The sequence below is a fragment of the Rhipicephalus microplus genome, chromosome 2, assembly GCF_043290135.1.
Source record: "Rhipicephalus microplus isolate Deutch F79 chromosome 2, USDA_Rmic, whole genome shotgun sequence".
In the NCBI taxonomy this organism is placed as follows: Eukaryota; Metazoa; Arthropoda; class Arachnida; order Ixodida; family Ixodidae; genus Rhipicephalus; species Rhipicephalus microplus.
This window is the reverse complement of record NC_134701.1, coordinates 250,852,866-250,871,473: the sequence shown is the minus strand read 5'-3', so window position 1 is coordinate 250,871,473 and position 18,608 is coordinate 250,852,866. Positions and strand designations below refer to the sequence as shown.

The following is an 18,608-nucleotide window of genomic DNA, read 5'->3' as shown; positions in this document are numbered from 1 at the left end:
TGAAACGCCTGGCTAATGTATGTACAGAGATTTAAAAAAAAATGAACACAGATGATGAACACAGAGAGCGCATGACTGCTTAGTTGTCAGGCAGGGAGGCTGTAGCGATGACGACATCCTCTCCTTCAAGACTGTCCTGTTGCTGGTCGGCTAAGGCTAATGTCTGGTCTTGTTGGAGTGCTAGTTGTTGCAGTGCTAACAACTGCGCAGGGTTAGCCACGAGCAGGATTTGTTGGCCGGATGGCGTCTGAACCAGCGTGCCGTCTTCCTGGAGTGAGAGAAAATGTACAGCCGGATTGAAGCTCACTCTCCCAAGTCCTTTAAAAAAATTTTTTTTTAATAGAGATGAGCAGTCTGAGAAGAGTTGTCTGAGTGATTTTTTTTATGGATGAGCCTCATGAAGTTAAACCTCGATATAACAAAGAAAGTGATGACAGCAATACTATGTCCCATCAAAACATTGCTAAATTGAAATTTGATTTTTTAAGTAAGGTAGTATAGTCGCTGATTGCTTCATTTGTGCTTAGGAAGCGGCAGAAGAATCTTTTAATAATGCAGCGGTAAAGAAAACTAATTTCAACAACCCCTCCAAAAAAATTCAGGAGCTCTTCCCCAACCAGGAAAATTAGGGTATGCAAAGCTTGGCACGTGCGTGTCTGACGTACTGCTTTTTTTTCTTTGTCCTATCCTTCTCTCTTTACAGGTAGCGGCCATCCCCTGAATGCTGTTTTCTGGCGGAATCAGCGTCATTCATGTTATTTCCATTGTTCATCAGCATGCTGAACAACCAAACAAAAGGATGAACACCAGCTACCACCAGGTCAGTCAATAAAATGAGTTTCGCTTGAAAAACAAGTATTTTTTAAATCTAAGATCCAGTGAGCATGCTTTGCTTGATGACGTACTGGCAAAGCCTTCATCACAGCGGCCAAATATCGCGAGTAAACCTGAGAAAAATGCAGTCGCAATGCGTTGTAGTAACACTGAAAAACCAAAGCCACCGCGCCTGCTGAAAATCAAAGCACCATGTCGGGCGCTGATGCATGCCACTTGTGGCACAGAATACAAAATTACACTGCAGAGAGAATGCAGAATAGTGAACACAAGTCCTCGCATGCGACAAATTAGCCGTATGCTTTCTTTTTTTCCACTTCACCGCTTCGAAGTTGTCCCATTTACTTCGCAGCATGCCCTGAAACTGCTGTCAAAAATTGGGGTGGCGAGCGACTACTATTCAACAGTCATTGACTATCACCCAGCGCACATTGAAAAAATGTGTTTGCCCCGTAACTACATGCGTATTAGCCATATAATCACAGGCTCCAGCAGAAGTCTCAGTCAGTCGCCTTAGCGTCAATGAAATTCTTCTGTAACGTCAATGAAACTTCCTTCCATCGAAATTGCCGATCAACACGCTTCATTATAGAGAACTTCAAAATACACGGTGTTGCATGGACATCAGGTTGTGTAAAGTGATATAACACATTATATCGGGAATTTCATTATACTATTGAAGTACATTATAAATAGGTGTAACTGTATAACCAAAAGTTGGTTGTACTCGACCTGTTGGGCAATGTTGGCATCCAGACTAAATACAACGTATATTACTAAGATTATGTAGGTGTGCTCCTATGCATATGCCTCATACTAGTAAATGCTTCATGCACTGTAGCAGTTCTACTTATGAAAATCTATTATATTTTTTTCACAAGCAGCATATGTTAGTTTCACAGCTTCACCCAACATATCTTTATTGCCATAGAAAGAGCTGATATTTCAGAAGCACTGCCATGTACGTAAAAAGCGGTGAAATCCGCAAAGAACTTGCCTGTAATGTCTGTGGGTCGAATGAGAGGCGCAGAGTATTGTCACCGGCTGTAGCTGGCGACTGCTGTACCACCAATGTTGTAGTGCTGGGTATGCTGGACATGCCCCCTGCCCGGCGGCGTCTCCCTGTCGGGCTCGTCTCCTCCATGATCCCTGCTGCATCTTGTATCGTTCCTGCTTCGTCCAGATCTCCTTCCATCTCTTCTTCTTCCACTCCGAGCTCTGAACGCGATAAGGAAGAAATAGAAGCAACAATCAATCACTAAGCTTGCACAAGTGCTTCAAGGAATGGGAAAGAAAAGCCTTAAAGTAAAGCGAAACCAGCAAAAGAGAAACCATGCATGAAAGACCATGTACAGAGGCTGGACGTACACATCCATAGACATGAGAGAATGTACTGCTGCAAAAGAACATCGTTAAAAAAGTGAGCGATATGAATATTAGAGGAATGGCCATAAATGTGCACAGGGTTTTTCATTAACGATGAAGGGGGGAGGGAAGTGGCAGAGCTTTTAGCACAGCACACTCCACCTCCAATTTTACTATTGCTTTCTTGTGATAAAAGTTGGAAGTAAACAGTTTTGGTATAATATGAGTGGTCTTCAGGAACCATTATCATCATGAACCTGCATAAAGTAATGGGCAGATTTGGCGCCCTCCTACGGTGATTACAGGTGGAAAAACTACCCACCTTGTCTCCACCGTACACACGCCTATAGATGGCGTTACCATGGTTGCCATTAGAGGCAGCAATAACTTTTTCACTCGCCTTGATTTTTTGCAACAATGTAAACACAGAGATGAATATGCATTATGTGATGGGTTAACATGGTGGTACTGCATACTGGACTATCATTTTATTTAGTATCGTACACTGTACCTGTTGGATTGAGTCGATATAGAATATATACTTATGAATGCATCCAACCATCTTTATCGCTTTCAATTTGGTTTGCTTACTTTTCCAGTCAAATTAACTTTTGATAGACTCTGCTTTAGTAGATACCCACTACAATATACAAGTTTCGTAACAAAATTAGTTGAAATGGCTTTAGCACAATGTCCGGTACTGCGGTGACATGTACGTGCAGCAGTGCGCTTTATGAAGCTACTTCAAGCCCCTTACACAATGTGTCAAAATGCACCATTTCTTCAAAGGACACAACTGATGAATATTAAGTCAATGTACATTGTTAAAGTACTCTTTCAAAAACTTAACAGCCCAGCTTTCATGCAAAAAAAAAATATTCCATATGAGAACATCATTTGACTTTTGCACAATCACACAAATACAAATTAAATCCAATTCGCATGCCTCCAAGCAACAGAATAACAATGCACAAGCATTCACTGCCTATTAAAGACCCACAGACAGTGCTACTATTTTTTGCCTACAAATATGCCTAAAATGCAAAAGCATAATCGGAAAGATGAACTTTAGTAGATTAGAAGTTAGGCCGTTTGGTGATGCATACGTGGTGAAATGAAGTGCAATAAATGGGACAACAAAAGGTGGAGGCAAACAGGACAAAGTGCTACAGACGGGGATACTAGCTTGTAAAGTGGCCAATATTCAAAGCTGTAGCACTTCGTCTTATATTTCTCACTTTTGCTGTCCAGTTTATTGTGTTTCATTTCACCACTCCATCGGAAGGCGACTCGATGACATTACACAGACTGCATTTTCTCTTACTTGCAGTTAAAGTGAGTTTTGTGGTCAAGCGCTGCCAGCGAAGCCCTACATGTTAACTCGAAACAAGCAGTGATGTCATTTTTCTTGCCAACTGAGATCGCTTGCTAGATGCTAGCATTGTTAATGACATTGTGACGTCCCCGCAAACACGGACTGAACCCCGGTCCTTTCAAGATGTTTTCGCTCGTTTCTCAAACCCACGCATAAAAAAAAAGGGGGAAAAGACAACCTTCGGTGTAACGAATAGGCATTCCGGAGTGGAGTACCTGGAAGGATTATTTCTACTATTCTCACGGGCTTCCCCGCGCAAACACGAGGACCAGGCGGCGCCTTGTCGTCTACAGACCGTGTGACAGTGTACAGTGGAGATAATCCGCGCGCGTCCTTCAGATTTGTGGCATGGGGGAGCAGCAGAGCACCTTTTGTTGGTTCGGGGAATGCGACGCTAGCGCAGCGCCTGTGCCGGGTCCAGTATGACTTTCCGTCAGCCTCCCTGGCTCCAGGACTCATTACTGCGCTCTGCGCGGATGGCCGCCCGCGGCGGTGAATGACGAAGAAGCGGCGGCTACGCAGAATTTCGCGGGAGACACCGAGCTGCATGGAAACGTTGAGACTTGGTCTGGACAGCGGCTCACCATGTACCGGAAGCATCAGGACCATTGTTCGCCCGTAATTAAAGTGTCTTCGTACGGCTCGCCCATCTCTATCCACGAGGCTTGAGTTTGTATATTGTTACTTGCTCGGCTTTGTTTGGGAAAGGGTTTTCTACTGATGTGGGCCACGGGAGCGGCCGTCGAAGACGACACACTCCGACAGACAAGAAAATATGCCGCGTCGATAGTGGCGATTGGTTTGGTGCCCCGGTAGGGCGGAGTCGGGTCCTACGAAAAGGGACTACGAGACGATACGAGCAGGGTCAGAGATACGATGTGAAGGGAGTCAGAAAGATACAATGCGATGAGCTCGAGATGGTAGAGAGACAGAATGGAGAAGAAACAGAACGGAGCGAAGAGATAGAGATGAGAGGCGATGAGATGATGACTGGGGCAAGGACGGTTCGATGAGGAATGGCAGTTAGGGTTAGGAGGCGAGTGAATGAAGCGTTATGAAAGAGGGCTAAGATGGAAATCACTGAGAGGCACGACTTAGGCGACGATGACGAAGACGATGAAGACGCTGACGAATTGGACAGATCAGACCTCGATGCCAAGAACCAACCTTCGGCCCCGATTCGAACAGCCAGCTCCGAGGCCCCAACTACATGGACATTCTGTGAGACGAACTTCATCTCCCTTACTTAAATGAGCTTTGCAGGAAGGGATGCGGCATATTGAGACATTGCACAGTTTTATTAATTAATGACTTTATCATTTGTGTCGTTGTGTGTTTTTTTTATATGCATACCCTTGTATTGTAGCAGTTTCTTCATGTGCCTGCTCTGTGTCGAACGTCCCGAGTGTCTAAATCATGTGTTATAATTTTGTGTAGTGGTTGATGTATGCGGGTATACGATGTTTGCAGTTAGTATTAAATTTAATGAATCAGTAAACAGAAACAGGTCGTAGCGTCTCTTACTTCCCGGCCCCAGCACGAATCCCTGTATGTGGAAAGTGATTGAGACACATAGCCAAGAGGGAACTGGATAGGCAAGGGGCTGAGTGGTCTTCCCTCTCTTTGGTAATCGGTGGTGTAGCGGGGGACGTCTCAACATATGCTTCCTGAACAATCGTAACTGCTTCCTGAATAATCGTAACGGCAACGGGTTTCCACAAGGTACACCAGCGCAAATGCCGTGTGTGTGTTGTGATTGGCTGGCGGCAAAGGGGCGAGTTCCGGCAGATGGCAAAAAATTGCTCAGAGAGCGATTTCCCTTGCCGCTTCGCTTCCCATCCCGCTTTCACCGCCTGGAGAGGAGCTTTTCGCTGCTTTCCGCTTTGCCGCCTTGCCACTTTGAATGCCCCACTTTCAGTGTGAACGAGCTTTCACAGTTGTGCTTGTAACTTGACATGCGATAATAATAGACATACCCAATCGGCCACTGATGCATGGCATACATGGTACAAAATACAGAACTACACTGTTTAGAGACAGTAGAATAGTGAGCAACACGACATGGCAGCGTTCCCGCATGCCCTGCCTCTCCGATGCTTTGAAGGCAGGAAGAGCACCGATATAAAGCTTTGCCCACCTAGCCATTGCTGGAAAGGATGCTGCTCTGCTTCAGTAGCCTCTCCCTCTTGCTAGGCACTCATTTTTAATAAACGTATTTGTGAAAATCATGTGCAGTTTAACGACTGGCATTCACAGAAGTTGCAATTTATTGTCTCCATTTTACCCAACCATAGCAGTGAAACTTTTGTACACTGCAACTGTGGATAAACATGCTTCACTATATTGAGGTTACAGCTACACGGTGTTCTTTGGATATGAAGTTATAAAAAGTTAAAACAGGTACCTTACTATGTAGAGAATTTTATTATACTGAGGATTAACCGTAGAACGAACCAGTCCCACTAGGTAATTATGGTCTGTTGTAACTGCTGTTCACTGTGTTTAGAATGAATTTTGTGGTTGCTTCTTGATTTCTGCACTGACACAATGGAATACGTACATTACACAAGCGTCAATTTCAATTCAAGCTCATGACATAAGCTCGACTTAAGATCCTTTTAATATATATGCATGCACCTTGCATGCATATATATGCAGAGTCATTTTCAAAAAGGTGAAGAGTAATGCACAATGTAATGTACGGCATCTAGGGAGACAAAAAGAAAGCGTGAGTCATGGCTCACCAAGGCGGGCGTCGTCAATTAGCAAGCCATGCGCTGTCCGCTTGTGCATGGCCAGGGTGGAGGTCTGGCGATAGTTCTTGCCACACAGATTGCACATGTATGGCTTATTGTGCGTGTGCACCACGTGGTGCTTGTACAAGGACGAGTACTCGGTGAAGCGCTTGCCACAGGACGGCACTGTGCACACGTAAGGCTTCTCACCTGCACGTGCAGCACAAAGCAAATGGCTAAAGTTGGCCAGGACGCCCGTGATACAGCTTGCCCAAGTACAGTAGACACCTAATTAAAGGAAACTCTCTTAAATGAAATTGCTGCTTAAATGGAACAACTGCCTGTAATATGTTTGGTTTGGTACTTGAATATTGTACTCCTGTTTATCTCTCAATAAAGGAAACTCCTCAAAAAGGAAACACATTTTCCTGGTCCCTTCAGGTTTCATTTAAAAGGAGTCTACCGTATGCTTGAACGTGTTTCAAGAACTTTTTCATGCGGTCTTCCAAGCACTTTATGGAACTAAAATATTGTCCTGAATGGCAACAGAAGGGCTAGATAAACACACAAACCACAGCTACAAAAACCAACCATTTTACAGCTGTATAATAATGCTTTAATCGACCAAGTATACGCAGAGAACAACAATTACAGTGATTATTTTAATGTTACGTAAAATAGCCCTAATCAAATGCTGGCCCATTTCAACAAGAATGAAACGTAAAAATGGCTGCACATTTCAACCTGGGTGCATTTGAATAAATCGAGGCAGTTAAAGTTAGGCTGGACGCCGCTGCTACAACATGGCCTTATCAGTAAATTGTAGTTTTGGCATTCAAAACTCCGGAATTTCATTTCATTCGTCTTTCTAAATTCTATAAATAGTAAACTTTCAGTTCACGGTTATCTCTTAAATGAAACTGCTAGTAACTTGATTGGTTTCATAATTGGATTTCGTATCCATTTTCCTCCCTCAGTAGATGAAACTCCTGTTACACAGAACGTATCTTCCTGGTCCTTTCATGTTTCGTTTGACGAGAGTTGACTGCACTGCACACCGTTAGGCCAGGAAAAAGCCTGTCACAGGTGTAAAAGGTGAAACAGGCCTCCGGAAACACTGACCTGTGTGAATTCGTATGTGATTTTTGTAGTTTGTTGCACTGGCAAATGAACGACCACAGTTCTCCTCCTTGCAGACGTACGGTCGCTCGCCTGTGTGCATGCGCATGTGCACCTTTCGGATGTTCGATGTGGTGAAGGCACGATTGCAATCCTCGAAAGGACACTTGAAAGGCCGTTCCCCTGCAAAAGTAAACAGTGACACAACATTTGCAATTCACAATGAATGATCGCCGCTCAGAAGTGCAAGCAAACCTAAATAAACACCATCTGCAGTTGATTAGATAACACATACCCGGCACTAACTTTGCAAACAATACAGTTAACATCCGATTTATGTAAAAGGTGAAAGTGAAAATAGCATTAAATGGTGCACTTATGCGTCCAAGAAATGCCTACAACCAGAGAAATACTAAAAAAGCATTCTGTAATATACCGTATTTACTCGCTTAATGAACCCACTCACATAATGAACCCACCGCCACCTTGGTCCTTGAAAAAAAAAAAAAAAAAGTACTTATTCATGTATGTTCATTTTATTTCAGTGAGATAACTAGTGCCATTTACGATCGAAACAACGTTACATTACACTATTATATCACAAAATAAGGACACAGTAAAAATAAAAACATAGTTTAATATCGATGCTAAACAGTTGCGAGCAGCGCAAGCACGCACGGCGTCAATCAAAATTTAAAAGTCGCACCATCTGTTGAGCATAGAAGAAACCTCTTTGCTTATAGTAGCACCACACAAGCACAGCGGTGTGAAAACAAAGCAACAAACAAAGCGCAACCTGCTGCATTGACAAAGTTCGCCCACAAGGCCGCAGCATGCGTGCACCAACATCCGACGCTGCATTTTTGATGTCAGATTTGTCGTAGTGAACTTCGTTGGAAATCTGCTGCGCAGGGCACGATTGGCAGGTTTTAAACTTAAAGTTTATCAAGTATGCTAAGTAGCATGGGAACCGAGCGGCTGGACGACACTTCGGCGTCAGTACGTGTGTGTTCGTTGCGGGATAAAAAAAGCATCGGGCAACAAAAAAGGTTCGTAATGCATTTTGTGCGCGAAAACGAGGACAGTCTCTTCTTGTGGAGAGCGAAGTTCTCGAATAGGTGCTTCATAATTCCTGCCACTACTAAGTTCCTGCCAGCATCGGTTGGACAGCGTGTTTCTTATTACCGTCATGCAAAATGTTTGCCGTTATAGCCCCCATTACTTTTTTTTGGTCCAACGTAATGAAACCTCTTCCCAAATTGGCGTCAACTTTGCTGAAAAAAAAAAAAAAGTCAGGTGGGTATTTACTTGGGTAAATACGGTAGTCGTTTTAAACCCTTTCAAAAACTTTTTTACGGTCACTTGTGTGGAGTGGCTACTGACTTTCACAAGATTCAAACGTTCATGAGAGCCGATAACAAGCAATAGGAACTGCAAATGTAAGGAATCGTAGCAAGCTTGTAGCATCTCACTAGAAATGACCCACTAGAAATGATATCGTACAATTTATGTTTCATTACAATTAATTTTACGAACACAACTGCACAGTAAAATGAACGCCGACACGAGCGAACATTGTCTAAGATGCAATTAAATACCAGTTTTAGTCCTGCACTAATTCTTATGCATTATTCCAAGATGGTCGTCTATGATTCAGGTGGAAGAGCACTGCAAGGCAGCAATAGAGGCATACCTGTGTGTGTGCGGACATGCTTCTGCAGGTCTCCCGACGTCTTGAAAGTCTTAATGCAGCCATCGTGTGTGCACCGGTACGGAGTCTCGCCTGTGTGGACACGTGTGTGGCTCTTGAGGCCATAGCCGGTCACGAAGCTCTTGTTGCAGCCATCCACAAGGCACTTGAAAGGTCGATCGCCTGTGTGTGCACGCCCATGTACCTGCCCCATAAGGTACAATAGATTACAATCGGAAGAACAGTTTGGACAGGCTTGCCGAAACAACACTCCATTCAGTACTCGAGAAAACTACTACAATGCTTTAAAGGGACACTAAAGAGAAACAATTTTTCTCGCATTGGCAAGTTACTCTTTTATAAGACCGAAAACATGATTGATATGTGGGGTTTAACGTCCCAAAACCACTATATGATTATGAGAGACGCCGTAGTGGAGGACTCCGGAAATTTAGACCACCTGTGGTTCTTTAACGTGCACCCAAATCTGAGCACACGGGCCTACAACATTTCCGCCTCCATCGGAAATGCAGCCGCCGCAGCCGGGATTTGAACCCGCGCCCTGCGGGTCAGCAGCCGAGTACCTTAGCCACTAGACCACCACGGCGGGGCATAAGACCGAAAACAGGCTTGCAGCAAGAAGACATTTGGTAAGAGAGAAAACACACCAAAAGAAAATGCAGATGGCAACACCGCCCTGAAATTCCTACAGCAGTAGTCGTGACATCATAGATTTTGATTGCGTCGGCTAGGTCCAGCATAGTTCGTAATCAGTAAAGATGAAGTGCACTGTCTTCTGGGTAAACCAGGGAGTTACCTAGTTTTAGAAAACTTTTCTGAATGAATGCAGCCAAAATACGAAAAAATAAATAAATAAAATAAAATACAGTTTTAAATCTCCGACATCACCATTGGAGATTTTGATGCAAAATGTGAAGTGCTACTTTTGACTGATTATTTCTTCTAATAATGAACTTACGTTTGTGAAATAAACCCCACCACCAATTACAGCTTAGAAATTATCCGTCTAAAGTAGTTTTCTGTTTCGCTATTCACAACTTCCAGGTACCGCGGCGTCGCTCAGCTGTAGCAGCCGGAAGCTTGGTTGAGATGACTGAAGTTTTGGAAATGCGTCAAACAGCATATGTTGCTGCTTGTTTCCCCATGTTTGTGGTCCTTTTTCAACGTTGTGAACGGCGTCGATATTACCGTAACCCTTTGAGTTTCTAGAGTTAAAGGAAGTGTAAAAAGAAAAAGCCGACATTTCACTGCAAGACTCGATACTCACAGCCTATATACATTGGGAGGAAAAGTAAGCCTTCTGTTCAAATTAGTGCCCCAAAAGGCCATGAGTGGTTAAGGGGGGTTAAATTTAGCAGGCAAATAACCAAGGTCCGTGAATGTATGCAGCACCCATTTGTGTACGAGTACAGTAACTTCCAGGTTTGCAGTTTTCGCACTTAGTTCGTCTGCTCAACACAGTTGCTGTGCAAACAGTACCAGAACTAAATTGGCAATGTGTTCTGTCTCTAGAATAGAATGAAGGAACTGGTTTCAAAACGTTCATTGCATCATCACACATCTGAGGTGTCTGCGAAGTGCCTCCATGACCTTCACACTTGCAGCAATTTTTTTTCTGTCTAACTTGCTTATGGTGCTTTGTTTTTGTCATTTCTGCCCAGCACCATGCTACCTTTTATACTTCTCAAATGCCAAAACATAGAATTAGTATTAGGAACGTCACGTCTTAAACGTGAAAATTGCATACTACCACTGGTTTCTTTCGCTGCTTGCGACTTCATTCTTTTCATATATCTGTTGTTTTTGTTTATCAAAAAAGCACCCTGAAATCATATTCCGATGTATTATGACATGCCTCAGTTGTTTCTTGTGCTTCGGTATTGAAAAAGAACAATTTTTTGTCTGTTTGTTCTACTTGGTGGTTTTAGGTAAGCTGAACCAGCTTCGCACACAATGCAATGCAAGCAAAACTAAAATAAAGCGACTCCCCGAAAATGTTTCTGATATTACTAAGAAATTTGTACCGAGGCGCCCATTAAAATACTCTTACAACATGACACCAACGTTGCATGCAATTACGCACAGCCAGCATTGTGAACAGCGTACGTGTTGGCCTTATTTACAGTTTTGCGCATATTGATCTGCCCAATGTCCTAATGTGCTACACGGCTGTAAGGTCTGGCGTCTCAGGCCAAGGGGGATGAGTTTTTTTTTGTCGCAACAGGGCGCGCTTCCCAAAGAGCCGATTCTCGGGAGACGATAATCCCGGCCTAAGGAGGACTGTTCTGGTAAGAAGACCGTGGTCGGTCACTGCTTTTAACAACCAGCTAGGTGGTCCCCGGCCAGCGGATTGCCGGCGGGCGACGTGAGGACAGTGTATAGACACCCATCCATCTGGATTAGAGTACACGGGACGGCTGTCACGCTGGACAGCATAGTCATCCTGCAGTAATGGCATGGGCCTGCAGCCAATCGGTGACACCATCGCATGCGTTCGCACAGTTCCCGGAACGTAGTGTGCAGGCCGGTCCTTTCGTCTCTCTCTCCGACCGAGCAGTCGAGTGCTTGAATAGGAGAGCGAGAGGAGAGGACACAAAACAAGTATTTAGTCTGTCCAATAAACAGACTGAATTGCTTTGGTTGGCCGTGAGGAGGATCGGGAGGGGCAACCGAGGGGTTCAAACCTGGCTCCCAATTCCTCACGGTGGTTCTGGTCGCAGCAAAGAGTGCTCTGCATCATCGCCTCTGCCGAGGCAACATGCGGCGATTCCAACAGTGAAAGAGTCTTGTAAATATGTACATGAGTTCCTGTACATAAAGTCAAGTTGTTGCAACGTATTGAAAGGCGCTGGTCTCCATCCTTTACAAGCAGGAGCAGCTACGACAAGACAAGACGGACACCAAGCAACCAACCTTCCACTCCCTTCTATAGCAATAGCCACTACGTATCCAAGAGAGCTCTGCTCAAGGGAACAGAAGGAGTGGGCAGAAGGTTGAGTTTTACTCCGGCATTTAATTACTTAATATAGCATGTTAGTGCTCCCCTACTTTCTCAAAAACATAAATTAAAGGGCCACCGTAGCGCCAAGAATTTCACTCATCGCCAAAAGTGTACCTTGCGATACCGCCTCTTTTGGAAGGATCACCTCAACGACCACCAGATTGGATGTACAGTCGCGCGCCACCCATCGTATAGGTCGTGAATGTTCCAAATAGTGTTCCTTTAAGGTGTCCACAGTTTAATGTGGTCTCACGCTGGAAGGCAGTAGTTAGTATTATGCACTTGTGGATCGTACTTTCATTGTGGTGTCACAGCAACACACCTGAAGTTGACTGCTAAAACAGCGCTGCCACCTGTCTCCTAGGACGTGTTCTGTAACGGCCGCTGTATAAAAAACAAGGTGCAGTATGTCACGCTGCGTTGCTGTCAATGAGTGAGCGCGTCCGGGAAGAGTGCAGTCCGTCGATGTTGAAGAATCGAGTTATGATGCTGCTGGAGTACTTTGTTGAAGACTGTCGCCTGGACGACGACTAGCTCTGGAGTTCGTTTCAGTGTTTCGTTGAAAAGAAACGTTTAAGACACGTTCGAAGAATTGTGGAGTAGATGCGTGTGGTGAATATTTGGGGCCGCCAAGTGTTCTTGCACAGTTTAAAAAGTGTGAGATTGCATTTGTAGCCCGGTAAGTTTGTTCTCGTTGATTTAAATACCTTCTAAGTGATTTTGTGAGTTGCAATCGGTACCTGCCGAGTGTGCAAGTTTGTGTGCTGCCTTTACTGACAATACATATTTTGTTTGTGTCATAAGCTCTTGGTTTTTAACTTGGCCTTTGGACCACAACCGGCTTTTCGGTGCACTAAAAAAACCTACTTTAAACTGTACGTGCTTTCGCGGTGCGTTTCGGTGGGCCGATATGTCAGCCCTTGGAATCTGCCCAGCGATTGCCTCCCCATGAACGGATTCAGTGACCCTCTTCATTTCAGGTGAGTCAAGCAGGGAGCATTTATGGAGAGTATTGAGGCCTATACTCTATGGATGATTGGCCCTCCTAGGGCAAACTGTTCACATATGTGTTGTAATAGGTGGTCCTAATAACGATTCAGAACCGAATCTGTGATGTGCAGCTACGAAACGCATTATTGAAGGCTTACTGTCCCGTGTAGAAACGCGTGTGAAAGCGTTTCTCCTGGGAGGAGTGGTGGGGCTAGAGAGGATTCGAGGAGAACTACGCCCGTCCAGCCACTTCGGCGGCATGCAACAGGCCGCACCTTGTTATTCAGCAGTCGTCGTTCTGCTCTCCTTTCTCTTCTCTCCTCTCCCTCGGAGTGAGCGTGTTCAGCCAGCTATGTTGTCTTGGTCTACCATTTCCACTTTTGTCTACTATATACAGACGTGAGCCACACACACTACTCCCCAAGTATTCATGGGCTAGGGGTGAATAGCACTGCCATAAAAAACAAAGCCACAAACATACACCTACCTTTAGATGGTGGAGTGTAGTGTACGTTTTTCCACAGCCTTCCACACGGCACATAAATGCCTTTTCAGTGGGCGTCCCATTGTTGGTGCCCCCATTTGACATGTGAACGATCTGGGGAGGAGAACGCAACACATGTGCGGGTAGGTTTGAAACATAATAAAAAAAACACACCGCCACAAACCATATACGTAGTCGTCACGGTGTGTTTTTCAGCATTACACTTTCGGTCAATAAATGGCTGTCAAAAAAGAAGCAAATTAAGCATGCAAGATTTTCACAGTGGCATGTGAAGTTGACATGCACGATATACAGACATCTTCAACAGCTTGTGACACAACTTGTACGTTTACAGTATACCCCACAGTACAAAAACCGATTGAGCTGCCATTCTATGAGCATATTAAGTTCTCAAAAGGTTGATTAACTAACGGTAAGAAGTTTGTTTTGTATGCCTCTTTCAAAATTACAGTAGAAGTCGAGTTAATCATGCTTTAAAAAGTGTTCATCTATGGTATGTGACTGTATACCATACTGTACTGCTCATTCGCAAAAACAATTCACTCACGTTTGTAGACCTTGCACCAGTCTCATCCTCCTCACAGTTGTCGTCGCCTGATGCCTGCACAAAAGAACGGTCTTGTAAGTGAAACCCATTCCCTCGCAGAAAAACCAGGTCTTCATGACATTCTGACCCAACAGGGATAACAACGTCGAATCTGTGTCATAGCTTCGGCTGAAATGCATGCGAAACTTATTATGGGCAGCTCCGATAAACAGAAAAAGTTTTAAATGGGTACTGACACACAACTTCCCGGGCGAGATAGCCTGTGGGATCGACTCTCGTGAACATGCGTATATCATCTGCAAAGTACCAACAGTGCATGTACCTTGGAAAGTATTTTACATTAATTTTGGAAGGTTGAGTTTGTGTTTTTATTTATTCAATACTGCCAGCCACCCTTTGGCAGCCAGGGCAGGAGTGGTACAGTGCAGAGTTTGAACACAAAGTTTACACGTGACCAGTAACACGGTCCGCAGTACACAGGGAAGCAATAATGCAGTAAGCTTACAGATTGTCACGACACACAAGCGCACGCAATCAGTAACACGGCCCACGATTCGCAAAGCAGCAGTAATTTTCGTTACAAATAGCTACATGAATATACAATAAAACCGGCAATGCTAGTCTAATGCAAAAGCTCCGTGTTCGGTCGAGCCTCGTGGTATTGACACCCTTAGAAGTGACTCCAAGTGATCCCCCACTTCCCCGACATCACCACGTCATAGCTGCCATTTTTCTTTTGCTGCATTTGAATTGGCAGACTATGTCTCGGTGACTGCTCGCGACCCATGGCCGTAGCACACAAATTGAAAGTCTTGTGTTTGGCAACATTGCTTTCTAGTTTTCTGTTCGAAACGACTTCTTGGTGCGCGCTGTGCAGAAATGCATCACAGTTCTGCAGTTGCACCCAGCAGCTTGTCATTTGTGGAGCTCTCTCAAACCAACACTGTTCTGCAATGAAGAGCTTGTAATTATCTGTCATGCGCTGCAGCAAACAATGCGCCATGTATGACTAACAAGCCCCAAGAAACACACTGTAGCAAAAAAAAAACACGAGGCCGAAATTTTTGCGTCAGTGCCCCTTAAGCAACTGCAAGGGCTGAAAGCAAAGCCTTAAAATGATACCCATTTTTTTAAATTTGAGTATGCAAGAGAGATGAAGTGTTGACTCATTTAGGCAGCATAAAACCATAAGCATGCCATATGCATGCGTTCATTGATATTTTGCCTATGTTATAGAGGGATGGGGTGTGCTTACACCCCTTTGAAAGTCTATTTCGCCTCATGGTGCCAGTACATCCTGCGGCATCTTTAGCATGGGATGTGGGATGGCACTGTTCCCGCAATAGACATGAAACTCTGCCCAGGTGGCACTTCGAAAAGTGCCGCCCCCAGTGCCCTTATCGCCAGGTAGGGCAAATGCACCATCATCGATAGAGCGTCGTTACATGTAGACGTCATTTCAGGAGTGCCACAAAACTCCGTCCTGGGGCTGCTTCTCTTTTTGATTTATATCAATGATCTTGCTGAATGCGTGGAAAGTCAAGTGAGGTTGTACGCAGATGACTGCTGCATATATCATGAAATTAGGTGCACTCAAGATTCCGAACAACTGCAGAAAGACCTTGACTCAGTAATAGCATGGTGCAGTACGTGGCAAATGCAGCTTAACATGTCAAAGTGCTGTGTCGTTAGGTTTACCAAGAAAAAGCAGCCTTTTATCACCAATTACTTCATGGAAAAGATACCATTATCTATGGTAAATGAACACAAGTATCTTGGCGTTGTCATCAACAGCACACTATCGTGGAATGATCATGTTTGCATGGTATCAGTTAAAGCCAGTCGCGTGCTGAACTTCCTACGCCGCAATTTCAGAACCGCCCCCTCTGTTCTTAAACAAGTTCTTTACGTGTCAAATGTACGCCCGATTTTAGAATATGCTTGCACTGTCTGGGACCCGGCCACAAAGTTAAATATTGATGCATTGGAGCGCATTCAGAAACGTGCCGGCCGGTTTGTGATGGGTGATTACGACTTCACCAGAAGGTCTAGCGAAATTGTTAGTTCACTTGGTTGGCCGTTACCTACTCTCCTCAAGGCGTAAATATAACAGGCTATGTCTTTTCTACAACCTAATAAACGACAAAACTGGAATCGATAAAAACAAATACATCAGACCACCAACATACATCTCATCACGACGGGACCATCCTTTGAAAGTGTGTGAATATATGCGCCGAACATCAACGTATGCAAATACTTTTTTTCCTAAAACTATTCACGAATGGCACAGTCTTCCAAAAAACATTGTGACCGCCCCTTCCACAGCGTTTCCTTCCCTTTTAAAGGAGTATGTGGCCACACAATGATATTGTATGCTGTGATTTTGGTATTTTTGATTTGTTTTTTATTTTTTGAGTGCCGTGCAATTCACCTTGTCCCTACTGATTTAAATGTACTTTGAATTTGTAAACCCCCCTACAACAATGCCCCCAGAGGGCGCTGTAAGTATAAGTATAAATAAATAAGTATAAATAAATAAATAGTCGTCCGCAAGCGATTGTGCATAGGCCCTCCTCTTTCGTTGGTGTTGAGGCGCGGTTTCCTGAAAATAAAAGACCTGGCGAGTTTCTTTTGTCAATACAACCTCAATTAAAAAAAAAAAGTTCATCGAAGGAAACTGCCGGTACAACACAAAAGATGTTTCAGTAATTTCGACGCACTGCAACTAGCAATTGAAGTGCATGCGAGCATCGCATGACATCATGTTCGAGGCAAGTACCCCAATGTGTGTTCTGTAATGCCTAAATGTGTTCAATTTGGGCATACACGAGCAAAGTCTCTAAACTTGCTGTCTCTACAGTCACGTAGACTGTTCTCCCTTCTGTCTCTTTTTCACAATCTCTACCATAACCATTTGCAACTGTCTGCACTTATTAAACCTGCTCATAGAATATTTGCTCGTCTGGACCACAAATTCAAATTAGAACCTTTATTTGCCCGAACAAACCTGTTTTTACATTCACCATTACTTCTTGCTGTTAATCACTGGAATCAACTTCCCAACGATATTGTCTGTATAAAAAACCTTGACGAATTCACTCACAAATTAAAGCTTGATCTTGGTGTTTGAATGATCTAATACAACCTACCCAGATGTAAATGTGCTTATATAACGGTTTTTTAGCACGCTGTATAACTCGCTTATTTGACTATGATCAGCATTGTTAAGCATATAAATGTTCAGCCTCGCTTGTTCTTTTTATACGCCTTCCTTTTTAGTGTACTTTTGTCTTCATAATTGATTTTCCGCAATTTTGTACATTATTTATACGTTGTTATTTACTTCTTCATACATTTTATTACTTTATTGTTCCTGTTAGTTTCTAAATATGTATACTATTACCCCCCCCCCCCCCCCCCCATGTAATGCCCTCAGGCCTTTAGGGTACATGAATAAATAAATAAATAAATGTGCCTTACAATCAGTGGTGCGAAGCTCGCTTTATCCATAAATGACCCCAGCGATTAGCGCCTTTGCAGTAGCATTCGCTATTCATCTCTTGCTTCTTGTGCATTGAACTGTTTTATTACGCATCCTAGAATGTTCCGTTGACGGTTGTCTTAAATTTGCATATACTGCAAATGGGGATACACGTGTGTCCACTTTCTGATTGTACAATGAAATGCAAAACCGAGGCCTCTGTTATAGGTCCAGCAATCGCGTAAACCTACGGCAGGAAGAACCCGATTGTTGTCACGACCAACATTTTGTGATTTACTTGTATGATGTGCGTGTTCACATTTGCTAGTTAAAGCCCGAACTTAGAGCCTTCAAAGCCTACGTGTGAGATGCTGTGTGGTGGCGACCACGTGAGATTTTCGGTAGTCGCGACGTGTGCGATCGTCATCGCACACGTCACCAGTCCCCTGTTGCACAGCACGCACCGCGGTAAGACGCTCTGTTAAGCTTCATAAACAGAGTTACCCCAGTTCTCCGCAAAGGCTGCTCAAAACAACAGCAGAAGGCCTACATTATGACACTGTTTTCACATGACCAGCCGTGGAAAACGCGGGTTATAATTCACTTACCCAACACGTTCGCAACGGCCCGTATCCAGCACTTTCGTTGTTCTGCTTCGTGTAAGCTACGAAAATCAATAAAGCTGAAGTCCTTTACGTCCGTGGCAATTCACAAAGCAACAGTAGCATCAACTGACGTCGTTCTTCGTAGAGCACAGAGATGTTGTGTCTGCTCTTGTTTTTCACCGTCTTTCTGGCGAGTGAACCAGCAAGCACTTCACGGTGGTTCGGTGACGCGTCCGACTCGCGGAGAAATTCGTAGCTCTTTTTATGAGGATTCATTGCGCCAACACACCTAATATTCAGCTCAATCGTTGTTTCGCACGCACTAGTTGCGCCTCGT

General features: G+C 44.1%; 1 protein-coding gene across 3 annotated transcripts in view; it reads right to left on the bottom strand.

Annotated features, from left to right (window-relative positions):
• The window catches only part of LOC119170142 (uncharacterized), a 35,807-nt gene continuing 17,199 nt past the window's right edge, over positions 1-18,608 (bottom strand). For 2 of the 3 annotated variants that reach the window (XM_075879350.1, XM_075879343.1), the window contains exons 6-12: positions 14,183-14,236; positions 13,618-13,728; positions 9,122-9,323; positions 7,432-7,611; positions 6,319-6,519; positions 1,828-2,052; positions 1-264 (exon numbers count right to left, since the gene is read on the bottom strand). In XM_075879350.1, the coding sequence (XP_075735465.1) occupies positions 80-264; positions 1,828-2,052; positions 6,319-6,519; positions 7,432-7,611; positions 9,122-9,323; positions 13,618-13,728; positions 14,183-14,236 (1,158 nt within the window). In that variant the 3' untranslated portion in view covers positions 1-79. Of the gene's footprint in view, positions 269-1,827; positions 2,053-6,318; positions 6,520-7,431; positions 7,612-9,121; positions 9,324-13,617; positions 13,729-14,182; positions 14,237-18,608 lie in introns of all 3 variants that reach the window. The other variant, XM_037421200.2, reaches the window with a different exon arrangement.